The sequence below is a fragment of the Crotalus tigris genome, unplaced genomic scaffold, assembly GCF_016545835.1.
Source record: "Crotalus tigris isolate CLP2741 ecotype Arizona unplaced genomic scaffold, ASM1654583v1 scf7180000018371.15429387391:27106975, whole genome shotgun sequence".
Lineage (NCBI taxonomy): Eukaryota > Metazoa > Chordata > Lepidosauria > Squamata > Viperidae > Crotalus > Crotalus tigris.
The window spans coordinates 22,106,866-22,119,984 of NW_024096970.1; the positions used below are offsets into that span (position 1 = coordinate 22,106,866).

Below are 13,119 nucleotides of genomic sequence, written 5' to 3' on the forward strand. Positions count from 1 at the left end.
GACAAGGACTGCTGTGCTGATCACGTAACACTGAACTAGTCTTAAGAGAATGCTCGTAACTTGGGGATTACCTGTATTGTTCAACATAAATAGCCTTTTTGATTAGTTTCTTCAGTTCTGCTGGGTTTTAATAAGATAGATACATTGATTCATTGTGTAGTACCTTAAATACCAAGAGGCACACATAGTTTATATGTAGATCAAACAAGCTGAGTTATGGACAATAATTTGTAAGAAAGTATTTTATTAACATCTTCACTTGCTAAAATCAGTGTTTTCAAAAAAAAAAAAAAAAAAAGTATAGAAGACACCATATTCACTAAGGTCACATTGGAACGTGTGGTGTATCCATTTTTCATAGTTCAGTCATGAAAGTACTGCCTGCCTGAGAAAGATTTACAACTCGTGCATGTATAGTTTCCAGATGTTTATCAGGATGCCTCGTCAGCCAAGTCATATTGGTCAAAATACCTGTTAGGTGGGAGAAAAGAAACCCCATAATTATAAATATTAATAAAATCTTCAGACAAATCTTGAACAAATGTATCAAAGAAAGGCAGTACTTCACTGTATAGCTTGTCTAGATTTCCATTTAGTTGAATACTAACGTAATATGAGAATTATACTATTTTAACTACTATTCAGGTGCTTTCCAGTCCAGGATATTCTGAATTGATCTTTGCATGGAATCACAGAGCATGTGACTCCAGACGTAGTATTGAAGTTTAAGACAGCATGGAGAGACCTTACAAAGGAAGTTGCAATCATCGAATTTCATTATGCAATGTTAAGCTTTCTTCTTTTTATACAATACTGGATGAGGAAACATGAGAAAGGCACAAGTGAAATCAGAGAAATTATATGGCTGTATATAGTTGTAGCCAGTGTATGTTGTAATATTATATAACACAATCCAACAATTGGTTACTGCCTTTTATGTCTCTGGAAACAGAATATAGAAGGGTAAAAATTACAAGTTATTATTGCAAAATAATGCTCATGTAAGTAATGGTGCAGACTCTTGAGGATAAAGGTGAAGAGATTGATTTAATTTTTGTTAAATAGCCAACTTAGTACACTAATTAAAAAAAATTGCCATACCTTCCAACCAAACAAATTAACAAGTTTAGAGCAGACATTTTTTCCTCATTCTTGTTCTCCTGTGTTAGAAGGAAGAAAAGCATTAATGTGCTTTACTAAATTTCAAGCAATTGCTTTATGTCAGACATGTCAAACACAAGGCCCGGGGGCCAGATGTGGCCCGCGAAGCCATCCTTGAAACAGTAAGGGAACGGCCCCCACTGCCTTGGTCCTGGCCCAGGCCGGCCGGCCGGCCGGGAGTCAATGTACAATTTTGTGGTGGCCATCTATACTGAAATACATTCAGTTTCCCTCTGACTTTGCCCTGGTACCCATCATGAACAACCTGGCTAAAGAGAACAAGCACAGCAGCAGCCTTGAGGAGGAGGAGGTAAGTGCAGCTGGGCAAGTGGGGCTGGGCTTAGTGCCACGGGTGCTCGAGGGCCAGGCTGGGCGTTGGACCTCTGCTGCCCAGGGCTCCGGGCAGCCCGCACCACTATCCAGCCCCCTCACATGGCCTGAGAGGAACAGTGAGGCTCCTCCAGTGGACCATGCCTTGACACTTGCCCCGGTCCCACCCCCTTCTGCCAGAGATCCTCAGATCTGTCCTACTCCTGCCCAGGCCCCCACAGGCACCCTTGACGCGAATGATGTAGAGCTGGCCATGCCCACTCCCTCCACGCCCACCCAGTAGGCCACACCCACCCTGGCCACACACCCCCGGACCCCCCCAAGGGCAACTGCAATGCTGATAACGGCCCTCAATGAAATTGAGTTTGTCACCCCTGCTTTATGTTACAAATTTCCAACAAATTGCAATGATTTTGACAACTGATTAATAGCTCTAGTAAATATATTTCTAGAAAACACAACCATCTTTTAGATCAGCGGTTCTCAACCTATGGGTCGCGACCCCATTTGGGGTCGAACGACCATTTTACGGGGGTCGCCAAACAATGTGATCCGCCATTTTTCCCCCTCGGGGCGGCGCTGCGCATGCCGTCACACAAAGGTTGAGAACCGCTGTTTTAGATATTCACTAAATTCATCAAAGATATAACAATAACAGCAACATTTTGAACATTTAGTATAACTGGTACTGCCCCTTTCTCAAGTTTTGATTACCATTCTGAAATATCAAAATAACAAGTGAAAAATGTACATATTTCAGAGAAATGATGGCTTCAAGCTATTAGCATGATCAGGATCTTCTAGTATTCCCCTTCAATGATCAACTAGTTAAGCTTACCTCCAGTACCCTCACTTCAGAGCATTGTCTAGCCAGTTGTCGAATTAGAGAGTGAGCCTCTGGTAACAATGGTTTCTCTAGACAAGCTAACAAAGCATAAAGCCATCTGCCCTAGAGAAATTTTAAGAAATTGCAATAAGAATTTAAAGATGAAATCATCTTTGTATTGCTTCTTTGAACACATCAATATGTTTGTTCGTAATGATACAAATACAATAATTTCCCTTGTCATGTGGGTTTTTTTCTCTACTGTCTACTTTTCTATTTTCCAACATAGATTTTGGATTTCCTAGAGGTCCCTGCTTCTAGCAGTAACTAGATTCAGTCTGGTTATTAAATTTTTTAAAAATGAGATTTTAAGAAACCAGTAAACTTCACTTAGAGCAGGGGTCCCCAACCCGATCTGTGGACCAATACTGGGCTGCGGCATGCCAGCAACTGGTCCACACAAACAAGCAAAACCTGATCCGCAGAATGCAGGCAGCACACAAAACCATGCACTCTCTGGTCCGCGGAAAAACTTCTCTCCCCAGAACCTGTCCCTGGTGCCCAAAAGATTGGGGACATCTGACTTAGAGGGAAAGCTTAGTTTATCAACATGTATTTGAAGCAATGGTAATAAGACCACAGATAAATAGGCACAAATTCTGTATTTCTTAGATCAAAATAAATTCATGCAGCTATTTAATAGCGCTTATAGATGGATCAGTCTTTTCTGGAGATGAATGCACAAGACTGTACACATTTTTAAGAAAACTTTATACAATAAATTATGAAGCTTTAAATGACAATTTACAGATTTCACATGAGAAGTATAATATTTTGAATTTGATGGTTCAAAAGATTTAATGAGAAGGACTGTGGGGAACCAATTCAGGAGATAGTAGATGCTGACTTGCTATTCGGAGAATGAACTAACATGAATTATAGAAATTAAAATATTCAGTGGTCTAACAATAAATTTAAAATTTAGTTTTAGAGACATACTTAAAACTTATAGGTTTAATTTAGCTTTTTATACAACTATGGGATACATTGAATCTATATGGAAGTAATATAGATACTAAGAAATGAAGGCAATTCAAAACATTCACCTTAGGGCAGTGGTTCTCAACCTTTTTAATGCTGCGACCCCCAACCGGTCGTAAGTCGAGGACTACCCAACCGGTCATAAGTTGAAGACTACCCGACCGGTCGTTAAGTCGAGGACTTTCCCTGCCCGGGGGCGCCGCGCATGCGCGGTGCTGCCCCCTGTGCCGGCTGAGGCGTAGCTGGCAAGCGGTAGAGACGGCGCAGGCCGACCACCGGCTGGGCCATCAGCTGGCCCAGCCCAAGGCAGGTAAGGCACCCGCCGGGCCCCATGCACGCCAGCAACCCTCCCTGCGCCCCCCGGCCTCCCACCCCAGGCCCTCTTTTCCTTACATTTTTAGTAGTTGCTCAGAGGGAGGGGTGGAAACTTCCAGACAGCTCGCCTTCGCTACAGACAACTTGCAGTACCGTTTGCAGAATGGGACTTTTGGCGGGCTCAGCAGGGCAGAGATAGTCTGGACAATTCCTATTGGCTTTTGAAAGCCAATAGAATTAGACTCTATTCAAGAAAGTCTATTCTATTGGCTTTCAAAAGCCAATAGAATAAAAGGGAGTAGCACAGCTAAGGAAAAGGGGAGAAAAAATGGCGGACTGCGTTGTTTTGCGACCCCCGTGAAATGGTCATTCGACCCCAAATGGGGTCCCAACCCACAGGTTCAGAACCACTGCCTTAGGGGGACATAGCTTTACTAAAAGCCAGGCAAGCACTCATGTTGACAATTCCAGATTAAAAGAAATTATTAATAAAGAGATTAGTTTCCTTCAATTTAATTTCAATGGGAATAATGCCTCTTAAAACATAAAACTTCAAGTTACCAGTTCTGGAGTAAATTCTTTTTCCACAAGCCAGTTTTTCAAGTATTCCAAGACACTGGTCACTGTTGCCTTTTAGGACAGAAAAACAGCTATTAAATTTTTGCATGGTGGCAGTTTCTAGTGCACCGCACAGATTTATAATTAAGTATTTTATACAAATGCTAGAAGAATTCAATATATGAGTAATAACTAGTACAAAAAAGTAATATTTTACAATCTTATGACAGTTGCTGAAACAGCTTGTCCTAAAAAGAATTTTAAAAAATATGTAATATAATAAAAATATATAATATAGTTTTTATATATTAAAGCAAATTTAAGATTCAAGCAAATTAAAGATTCACAAGAATTACAGACAAAAAAAAATCAAAACTGCTTTCACTCCTTCTATTAATCTATTGTTTTATTTGTATCTTTTTCATATCACTGTCTCTTTTCTAGTGAATGTTTCTGGATTTTTTGGGTTATAGGCTCTCCTAATCATTTTTTTTATATTCACAGAAAAATGGAAAATTGTTTTGTTGCAAGTGAAAGGGGCTCATGTAAACTTATATAAAAATGGAAATAACAGATTGTATGCCACCAACTGATTCCTAGTAGGATACTTTCTATTATAATTATTATTAGGATTATTATTAGGAGATTTGAGAGAGGCCTGAGGCCAGAAAACATTGCTTCTCCATCACAGAACCTATGTTACAAAACAACCTATATTCAGCAGAGAAGAATCTCTAAGAAATGGTTATTTGCCACCTGTATGTTATGATTTTACTCTAGGCTTGTTTTTATATGCACTGCTTTCTGTTATTCTTAATTGTGTAAAATTTTAATTTGTTGTCAGTTGTCATAAGTATAGAAAATTCAAAGACCAATTAAAACAATTGATCTATATCTGAATAAATGATAGAATAGCTGTAAAAATTTGGCCATCAGTCACAACAAGGCAATATTACTTTACTGAACTCTCTGAAGTTCCTGAGGCCTAGTTAGCTGCAGCCTAGCTGGTCAAAAAGGGAAATGGAGAATTTTGTGTGTCTCTCCATCTTTTCTGGGCCTTTTAAAAATCTTTTCTCTTAATACAAAACAATTTAGATCTAACATATTTAAAACATACTTATCACTATTTTAAGGCTAAGAATCTTTAGGGTTCTTCAGATCTTGAGCAGTACATTTCTATTTGGGATTACAAGTAGTCCTTGACTTACAACCATTTGTTTAATGGCCATTCAAAGTTACAACGGCACTGAAAAAAAGTGATTTACGACCATTTTTCACACAACCATTTCAGCATACCTATGGTCACATGATCAAAATTCAGCTGCTTGGCAACTAGTTCATATTTATGACAGTTGCTGTGTTCTGGAGTCAAGTGATCACCTTTTGCGATCCTCTGACAAGCAAATTCAATGGAAAGTCAAATTCACTTAACAACTGTGTTATTAATGACTGCAATGATTCACTTAACAACTATAGCAAGAAAGATCATAAAATGAGGCAAAACTAACTTAACTGTCTCACTTAGCAACAGAAATGTTGGGCTCAATATGATCATAAGTCGAGGACTACCTTGTATCCAAGTCCAGGTTTTTTAAGCAAGCTATGGAGGCAGGTAGGAAAAAAAGGTAAAGCTGGATTCACCACCCCAAGACTGAATGGAAATGAAACCGACAATAAAAGTAAAGTACCTGATTCATTCTGCTAACAATGCTCAGCAATGGAGGAAAGCCAATCTGAATGAAAAGATACCAGAATATATTGGATTTTTAAAAATGGTTGGAAATCTAAATACTTAATTTTAGATCTGAACATTAGTGTGCAATTGTCATTCTTTAGGAGACATTGTATAGATATTTCTAATGTTTAGAGCTTTATTAAAAGTATATTTTGTATCAATTTCTGTGTGGCTTCCATAATATAATTAAAATCTAGAAATATATGCAATTACCATTTGCTTCTCTTGAAGCTTAAGAAATTTCCAAAAACAGTTCCTAATATCTATTTATCTAAACATTAAAGCCTACCTTTCTAATGTATATGCATAGCCATGTTCCCCACAAGTAAAACCAGTACATAATTAAATTCATTTGAAGGAGAAATACAAAAAATACAATCTCCATTACAATGTTATTCTTTTTAGTAATAGTTTTTTAAAAGGGTTCCCAGAGTAGTGTGGCCATTGGGAAGACCTGTCTAACCCTACCAAATGTGCCTCTAGCATCATTGGGACTCTGAATATTTTTCTATTTAATATATAAAATCAATATTGTAGATATATGTAGCAACATTTTGTTGGACAAGGGACTGTATTGTAAATATTTTAAGGATGATCATCATATGTACAAACTTCATTATTTCAGAACATGCATAGAAACTATGGCTCAAAATACAACTATTTAAAGATGTTACAATTATTCAGGCCAGATTTAACACTCACCTGTACATAATCAATTCCTGGATTTTCATCACTTAAGATTTGATCTGTTAGCTCTAGATACAGCTTTTCACCTAAGCAGAATTTTTTCCAACCTTCTTCATCATCTGTTCTGGGCTGAACAATTGAAAAAAAAAAGTCAAGTTATTCCTATTTAATAAGCTGATTTGGGTTGTTCCCCTCTCCCCCCCCCCCAATATTTTCTTTTGTTCAAGGTTCTCCAGCCTTTAATTTTAATTTAAAATAGTTAACGTAGAGTTGACACAACAGATCCAGGGCTGGGCTGGCTGGGCATCAGTAGCAATAGAAGCCACTACAAAGATACGAGGGAGGGGAAGGATGCTATCAGGAGAAAAAAAATTCATTATTTTTAGTTGAAGAATGCTATTAATATATACAAGCCTACACATGAAACAAATATAATAACTTCTGAGCTCTATTTGAGTCTGAATGTCTAGGGCTGCAAGGCATCAGGATAGAAACCAGGAACTGAATTCCAATGCTGTCTTAGGCACAAAGCCAGCTGGGGAACCTTGGGCTAGTTATTCTCAGCCCTAGAAAGGAGACAATGGCAAAGCACTTTTGAAAAACCTTGCCAACCAAACTGTATGGACTTGTCCAGGCAGTCTTCGAGAATCGGATACAATTGAATAGAAGGAAAAAAAAAAGCTTATATGTAAATTGACAGTATACTGAAAATATTACATTTTACTTGCCATTGTTACATTGCTGTCCAAATGCTGTGCTTTCCAGTGATCCCTGTGCTTGTTCACACTCTAAAAGATAAACTTTTGATCAATTAAAAAAACTCTAATTAATACACAGTTGATCACTTTAACATATACTTGCAGGTGGCAGACACTATACATAGAAATGGCATTTTCACATAAAACAAATATCTTTTCTGTGATTATGCTTGCTGAACTATTCGTTTGGATTGATAAACATTCCTTTCTGCTTTAATTAATTCCTTAATTTATACAATTAAATTTAAACCAGATTACAATCCTATTATTAAATAGGATTTAGTAGGGAAGGCATGCTCCAAATTCCTTAAAACTTGAATTAAACTTGCAATCTTAGATTGTGAATCTAGCTGTAGATTACCCCACATAATAATCAACAGTCCCATGACATTTGGGGATTGATACTGACCACTTAACAGAATCCTATTGTATATTATCCAGTGTCACCTTTTTATAAGTTGTATAAATAAAGTTATTTCCTTTTGGTGTGATCTTTATAACTGATGTTTAAGCCTTCAAAGTTGAATATTAGTACTTCTTGTAGTATTTTTAGTACTATTTTATTACATATGCATTTATATGTAAATTCAGTATAAAACCTAACTTTTCCCATAATATGCGGGCAATTCAGAAATAAACCTCCATTTGGTTATCAATAAGAGGCACTTGCAGATGCAGAACTTTTATTATACACATTATAAAACTACAACATTACATTACTTTTTGACATAATCACCATTCAAATTGAGGCACTTGTCATAATGTCTTATAAGTTTTGAAATTCCTTAGTAGTAGTTACTCAGTGCCAAATCTGAGCTATAGGAGGGGTGATCAAAAACATTCCAACAGAACTGCTTCAAAAGTTCTTGGGTGTGTCTAGTGGTTGTGGGTAAGCATTATTGTGAACCAACACAACAATGGAAGTGGTGCCATAGAAAATCCCGCCAAATGTGAAGATGCCAAAGGAGTACTGCTAGTGAAGTTCATGGAGCGTGGCTCGACCATCAATTCAGAAGTCTACTGTGAAACGTTATGAAAACTTGGATGAGCCATCCATAACAAGTGTCGGGGCATGCTGACTTCCGGTGTGGTGTTGGTTCATGATAATGCTCGCCCGCACACCGCTAGACACACCCAAGACCTTTTCAAGCAGTTCCGTTGGGATGTTTTTGATAATCCCACATAGCCCAGATTTGGCGCCGAGCGACTACTACTAAGGAATTTCAAACCTTGTAAGATGTTATAGCAAGTTCCTCAATTTGAATGGCAATTAGCAATGTAATGTTGTAATTTTCTAACATGTATAATAAAAGTTCTGTATCTGCGAGTGTGTGTCATTGATAACCAAATGGAGGTTTATTTCCGAATTGCCCTCGTATCAAGTTTGTCAGGTAAATTTGGCTGAGAAGCATCCAATGAGTTCTATACTTTGGGAATTCTTGTTGACAGCAAACAACTACAGTAGTAAAGTGCCATCTTCCTAAAAATGGGAATTATGACTGCAAAGACCAGAATTAGCATTGTCTTAAAAAACACTCCACATAAAGTCATTGAATTTGTATATTTAGTTACCTGGCGAATGGCTGAAAAATGAGCCACTTGTTGCTGTTGCCATTTCAGAGTTGGAGAGTATCCTTCAGGAGGAGGTTGACACCCTGAAAGCTAAGAAAACAGACAACACAATGAAAATATTAAGAATGTCATGTTATTTGTATATCTATAAAGATTTCTGAAAAAAGGAGAACTATTACAATGAAAGATTGTACTGTAAAGATGAAAGAATTAGCAGAAATGGCAAAATTAACCTGTTTGATCATGGAGAAAGCAATAAGTACTTTTCTAAACCCATCGAGTTTTTGTTGAAAATTAATAAAAATGCCTTGATGATTTTGAAGTTGTTAATTGAAAAGGATTAAATATGGAAAGAAGTGAATTATGTGATGTAACTTGATGGGGAGAGGAGTGATATTAAGTATGCTTATAACTGCTGTAAAAAAGTTTGGAAGTTGCTTCTTTAAATATTTTTCTTTTTCTAGTTTACTGCACTTTTTAATCTTTTTTTCTTAATTCTATTTTCGATATTTTTCTATGTATCTTCTATCTGTTTAAAAATTATAATAGTAATAATAAAAGAATGTCATATTCAATTTTAAAACTGCCACTTTCATTTTGTAGGACTAGCCACCATGCAGGCAGATTATGTAGAGTGCTTAATTATAAAACTGGCAATCTCTAAACAGTATTGTACTGTTCACATCCAATCATGAGAAGTGTATTTTATAATGCTTATAATAATGATTTTTAAAAACCTACTGAAATATTTATAGTCTGCTTCTTTTTCAATTTCTTGGGATCAATCTGGGCCACAACAACATCAGGACATTTTGCAGCTTCAATCCTACAAAATAAAAATATTTGAAACTTTAAGTGCTTTTTAATTTCTAATCAAACCTAATTTCAGAATTAAAGAATTAAGTCTGAAAAAGCATTAAAATCATTCTGGCTTTATCTGAGTATCAGTCTGGGTTTTTAAAAATGAGACAAAGTGGGTGGGTTTGTTACATACCTAAAGACTACAGTCCATAATGGATTAGTTTGAACAAAACTAGGCTAGATGATGTATTCTCTGAAATGTTGCCATCATGAATTCAGTTTTAAAATTGATTTAAATTCATAGCACAATGCAGAAATGTTTCAGGTGTTTTTCATTCCATTTAATCCAAGACTGCAAATCATTTAATTATACCGGGTCTGCATGTCTTATTTATTATTTGGAGAGGATGGATAACCAATATTATTAGAGTTTTAAAAAAACTGGCAAAACTCAAATAAATCACTATGAAAAGGACAGTACGAGTGGATTTAAAGCAGAATTTCACTATTAACTTTCCTTACATTAATGCAGGAAATCCACCATCACAAAAACCAAACCGCCATACTGCATTATCAGTAGCAAGACTATACCAGTCTTGCTACCAGCAAGGCGAACCAGTCTAAAGTAATTTGTCAAGTCCTACCAGAACCGTTCATCATTATAGAAGAAACGCTTGTTGCATTTACTCCTATGCAAGCCGCATAGGAATAAATATAAATATAGCGGGCATTTCATATAAATATTAACGTCGGATTGACCGGATCCAACTTCGCCGACTCATCAAGCACAGCTCCATCCCCAACCGGCCTCCCCCTCTCACGGCGGGCGCCACCACCGATCCACTTACTGGACCCGCTTTAAGTACTCTTGGGGAGTTCGGGGGGGCACCGTGGGGTCGAAGTCTTCTGCGAGGTCGCAGTCCTCTACAGGCAAGAGGCGGGGCATCAACTCCTCCACCGCCGACTCCATCAAGCCGCTTGAAAAGCGCCGCGGCCTCGCCCCGCACCGGCAATGCTCACGCGCAGGAACATCGACGCTCCTGGCGGCGCCACGGTTGCGCCGGGCGAGTCGAACCCAATCGAGTGCGCACGCGCGTCTTTTTTGCTCGTCGGAGGGGGCTAAATCGGAGTGGTGAGCGGGTTGATTGCTCTTCTTTTAAACTTCTGTTTCGGAACTGATAACTCGGTGCGGCGTTTTATTTTAATTCTGGAAGCTTTTCTGATTGCAGTTCTAGTTCTAAAGAGTGGAATTTCCTCCAGGGAGTTTGTGTAAATCAATTACATTCACACCTGCTCGTTTGAAGGGTATTTCTATACAGGAACCTTTACAGTAGTTTCCGAGGCAGAGAGGGGCACATTCTAACCTGGATTGTAAGGCAGGATCCCGTGATGCGACAGCTGTACCATCACGAGTTCCGCTGTTAACCGGGAGAAAAGGGACTGCTTGTCAGTTCTCACAAACGGCTTGAATCAGTGTGTGCCCAGCCTACTTCCGCGTATAGGCTTTTATGACGATGCAGGAAATATGCTAAATGAAGCATTACCTTTTTTCAGAAGTCACAGTAAATTAAGAGCTTATAAGAGCTTTTATTTATTTATTGAATTTGTTTCCCATCTCGGTCACAAGGCAGCTCTGCTATGAATTTTAGTGCTTCTCCCCCATCTCAAGATGTTCAACTGACAGTTATGCCAAAGGAATCCTAAGCAAACAATGGCCATCAAATGTTAGTAAGCCAGATTGTGATTTAAAAAAAAGCAGAAATTTTTAAGTTGCTGTTTTGGAGTGAAACATGGCACTGAATCTAGGTAGGATCTTCCAACTCTACATTCCACAGCAATGTTTGTTAGCACCCTGGGAGACACTTTCCAACCTATATGTAGCATGCTTCTATGAATACAAAAAAAATACATCATTGTCTGAAATGCTTTCCTGCTTGAGCAGGGGGTTGGACTAGAAGACCTCCAAGGTCTCTTCCAACTCTAAGATTCATTGGGGAGACTTGTTCCTACTGAAAGAAAGAGCTGCGCAGGAAAACCAATATATGAAGGAAGCGTGCATAGATTGAGAGGAAAGGGAAGGCTGAGAAAATTGTGTTTGGAGTTGATGAGAAAATGAAAGAGGTGAAAAATTTAGAAAGAAGCAGTATATGAATACTGTAGAAGCGAAGATGGTTGCAATGATACTGGTGTACGCTAGTTTTAGTTAAAATTCCTTTTTATATCCAATAGCTTTCATTCTTTACTATTTCTTTTTGTGTTCTGCATAACATTGGTTATTCTAAAAAGGAATGGTCTGAATAGCTTGGATATATGTGCACATGTACACTAGTATGGGTAGTAGCAGGGATAAGAGGCAATTTGATTTAACAGCAGTGACTTTTGCTGTAGAATGACTAAACTGGATATTCATCTTGTATTAAATTGTTTGTATTAATTTATTATGTAAAAAATTACTCAAAGGCAGGTTTGTAAAGAACTGTTTATTCAGTCTATTTTAGAAACATCATTGCTATTCATTTTATTAAAAAAATATAAAAATACAGCTATGTACATATTAGCATTCTCCATACCTGCTTACCTATGGAAAACTTCTACATTAGTAATACTATTCAGTAGACTTTCATCTTTAGAAAAAACATTAAGCTATGCACTGCAACAAAGTGCATTAAGTTCACATTAAAATTTTAACATCAAGTATATCTACTATAAATCTAAAATATGATCAAAATTATTTTAAGAGCTAATATGGGGCAGGGGTTATATTCATCACTAGAAATGTTAAATCAAGGCTGATGAAGCTGTATCTTTTAGCTGTTGATGAACTATAATTCCCAGCAGCCTTTTAAAGCATAGTCATCATTTAAAGGATGTTAGGAACTACAATACAGGTAGTCCTCGACTTACATCAGTTCATTTAGTAACTGTTCAAAGTTATAACAGCACTGAAAAAAGTGACTTATGACTATTTTTCACACTTATGACCAGTGAAGCATTCCATGGACACATGATCAAAATTCAGACCCTTGGCAACTGACTTGTATTTATGAACACTGCAGTGTCGTAGAGTCATGTGATCATCTTTTGCAATCTTCTGACAAGTAAAGTCAAAGGGAAGCCAGATTCATTTAACAACTGTGTTACTAATTTAACAATTCAACAACTGTGTTACTAATTTAACAACTCAGCAACTGTGGCGGAAAGGTCCTGAAATGGGGCAAAACTCACTTAACAAATGCTTCATTAGCAACACAAATTTTAGGCTCAATTGTGATCTTAAGTTGAGGACTACCTGTATAAGAACAGCTGAAGAGTCATAACTTTCCCAGGAGTTATAC

The 13,119-nt window shown here is 37.5% G+C and overlaps 1 protein-coding gene across 1 annotated transcript; it reads right to left on the bottom strand.

Annotated features, from left to right (window-relative positions):
• Positions 1–268: 268 nt before the first annotated feature.
• On the bottom strand, positions 269–10,922 carry GEMIN2 (gem nuclear organelle associated protein 2). The gene is made up of 10 exons (XM_039351788.1): positions 10,633–10,922; positions 9,725–9,809; positions 8,984–9,073; positions 7,382–7,441; positions 6,669–6,782; positions 5,920–5,964; positions 4,235–4,303; positions 2,330–2,440; positions 1,102–1,160; positions 269–471 (listed from the first exon to the last, which is right to left on the bottom strand). Exons 1-10 carry the CDS (start codon positions 10,752–10,754, stop codon positions 432–434), a joined length of 795 nt encoding a protein of 264 aa, XP_039207722.1. The 5' UTR covers positions 10,755–10,922; the 3' UTR covers positions 269–431.
• Positions 10,923–13,119: the final 2,197 nt, after the last annotated feature.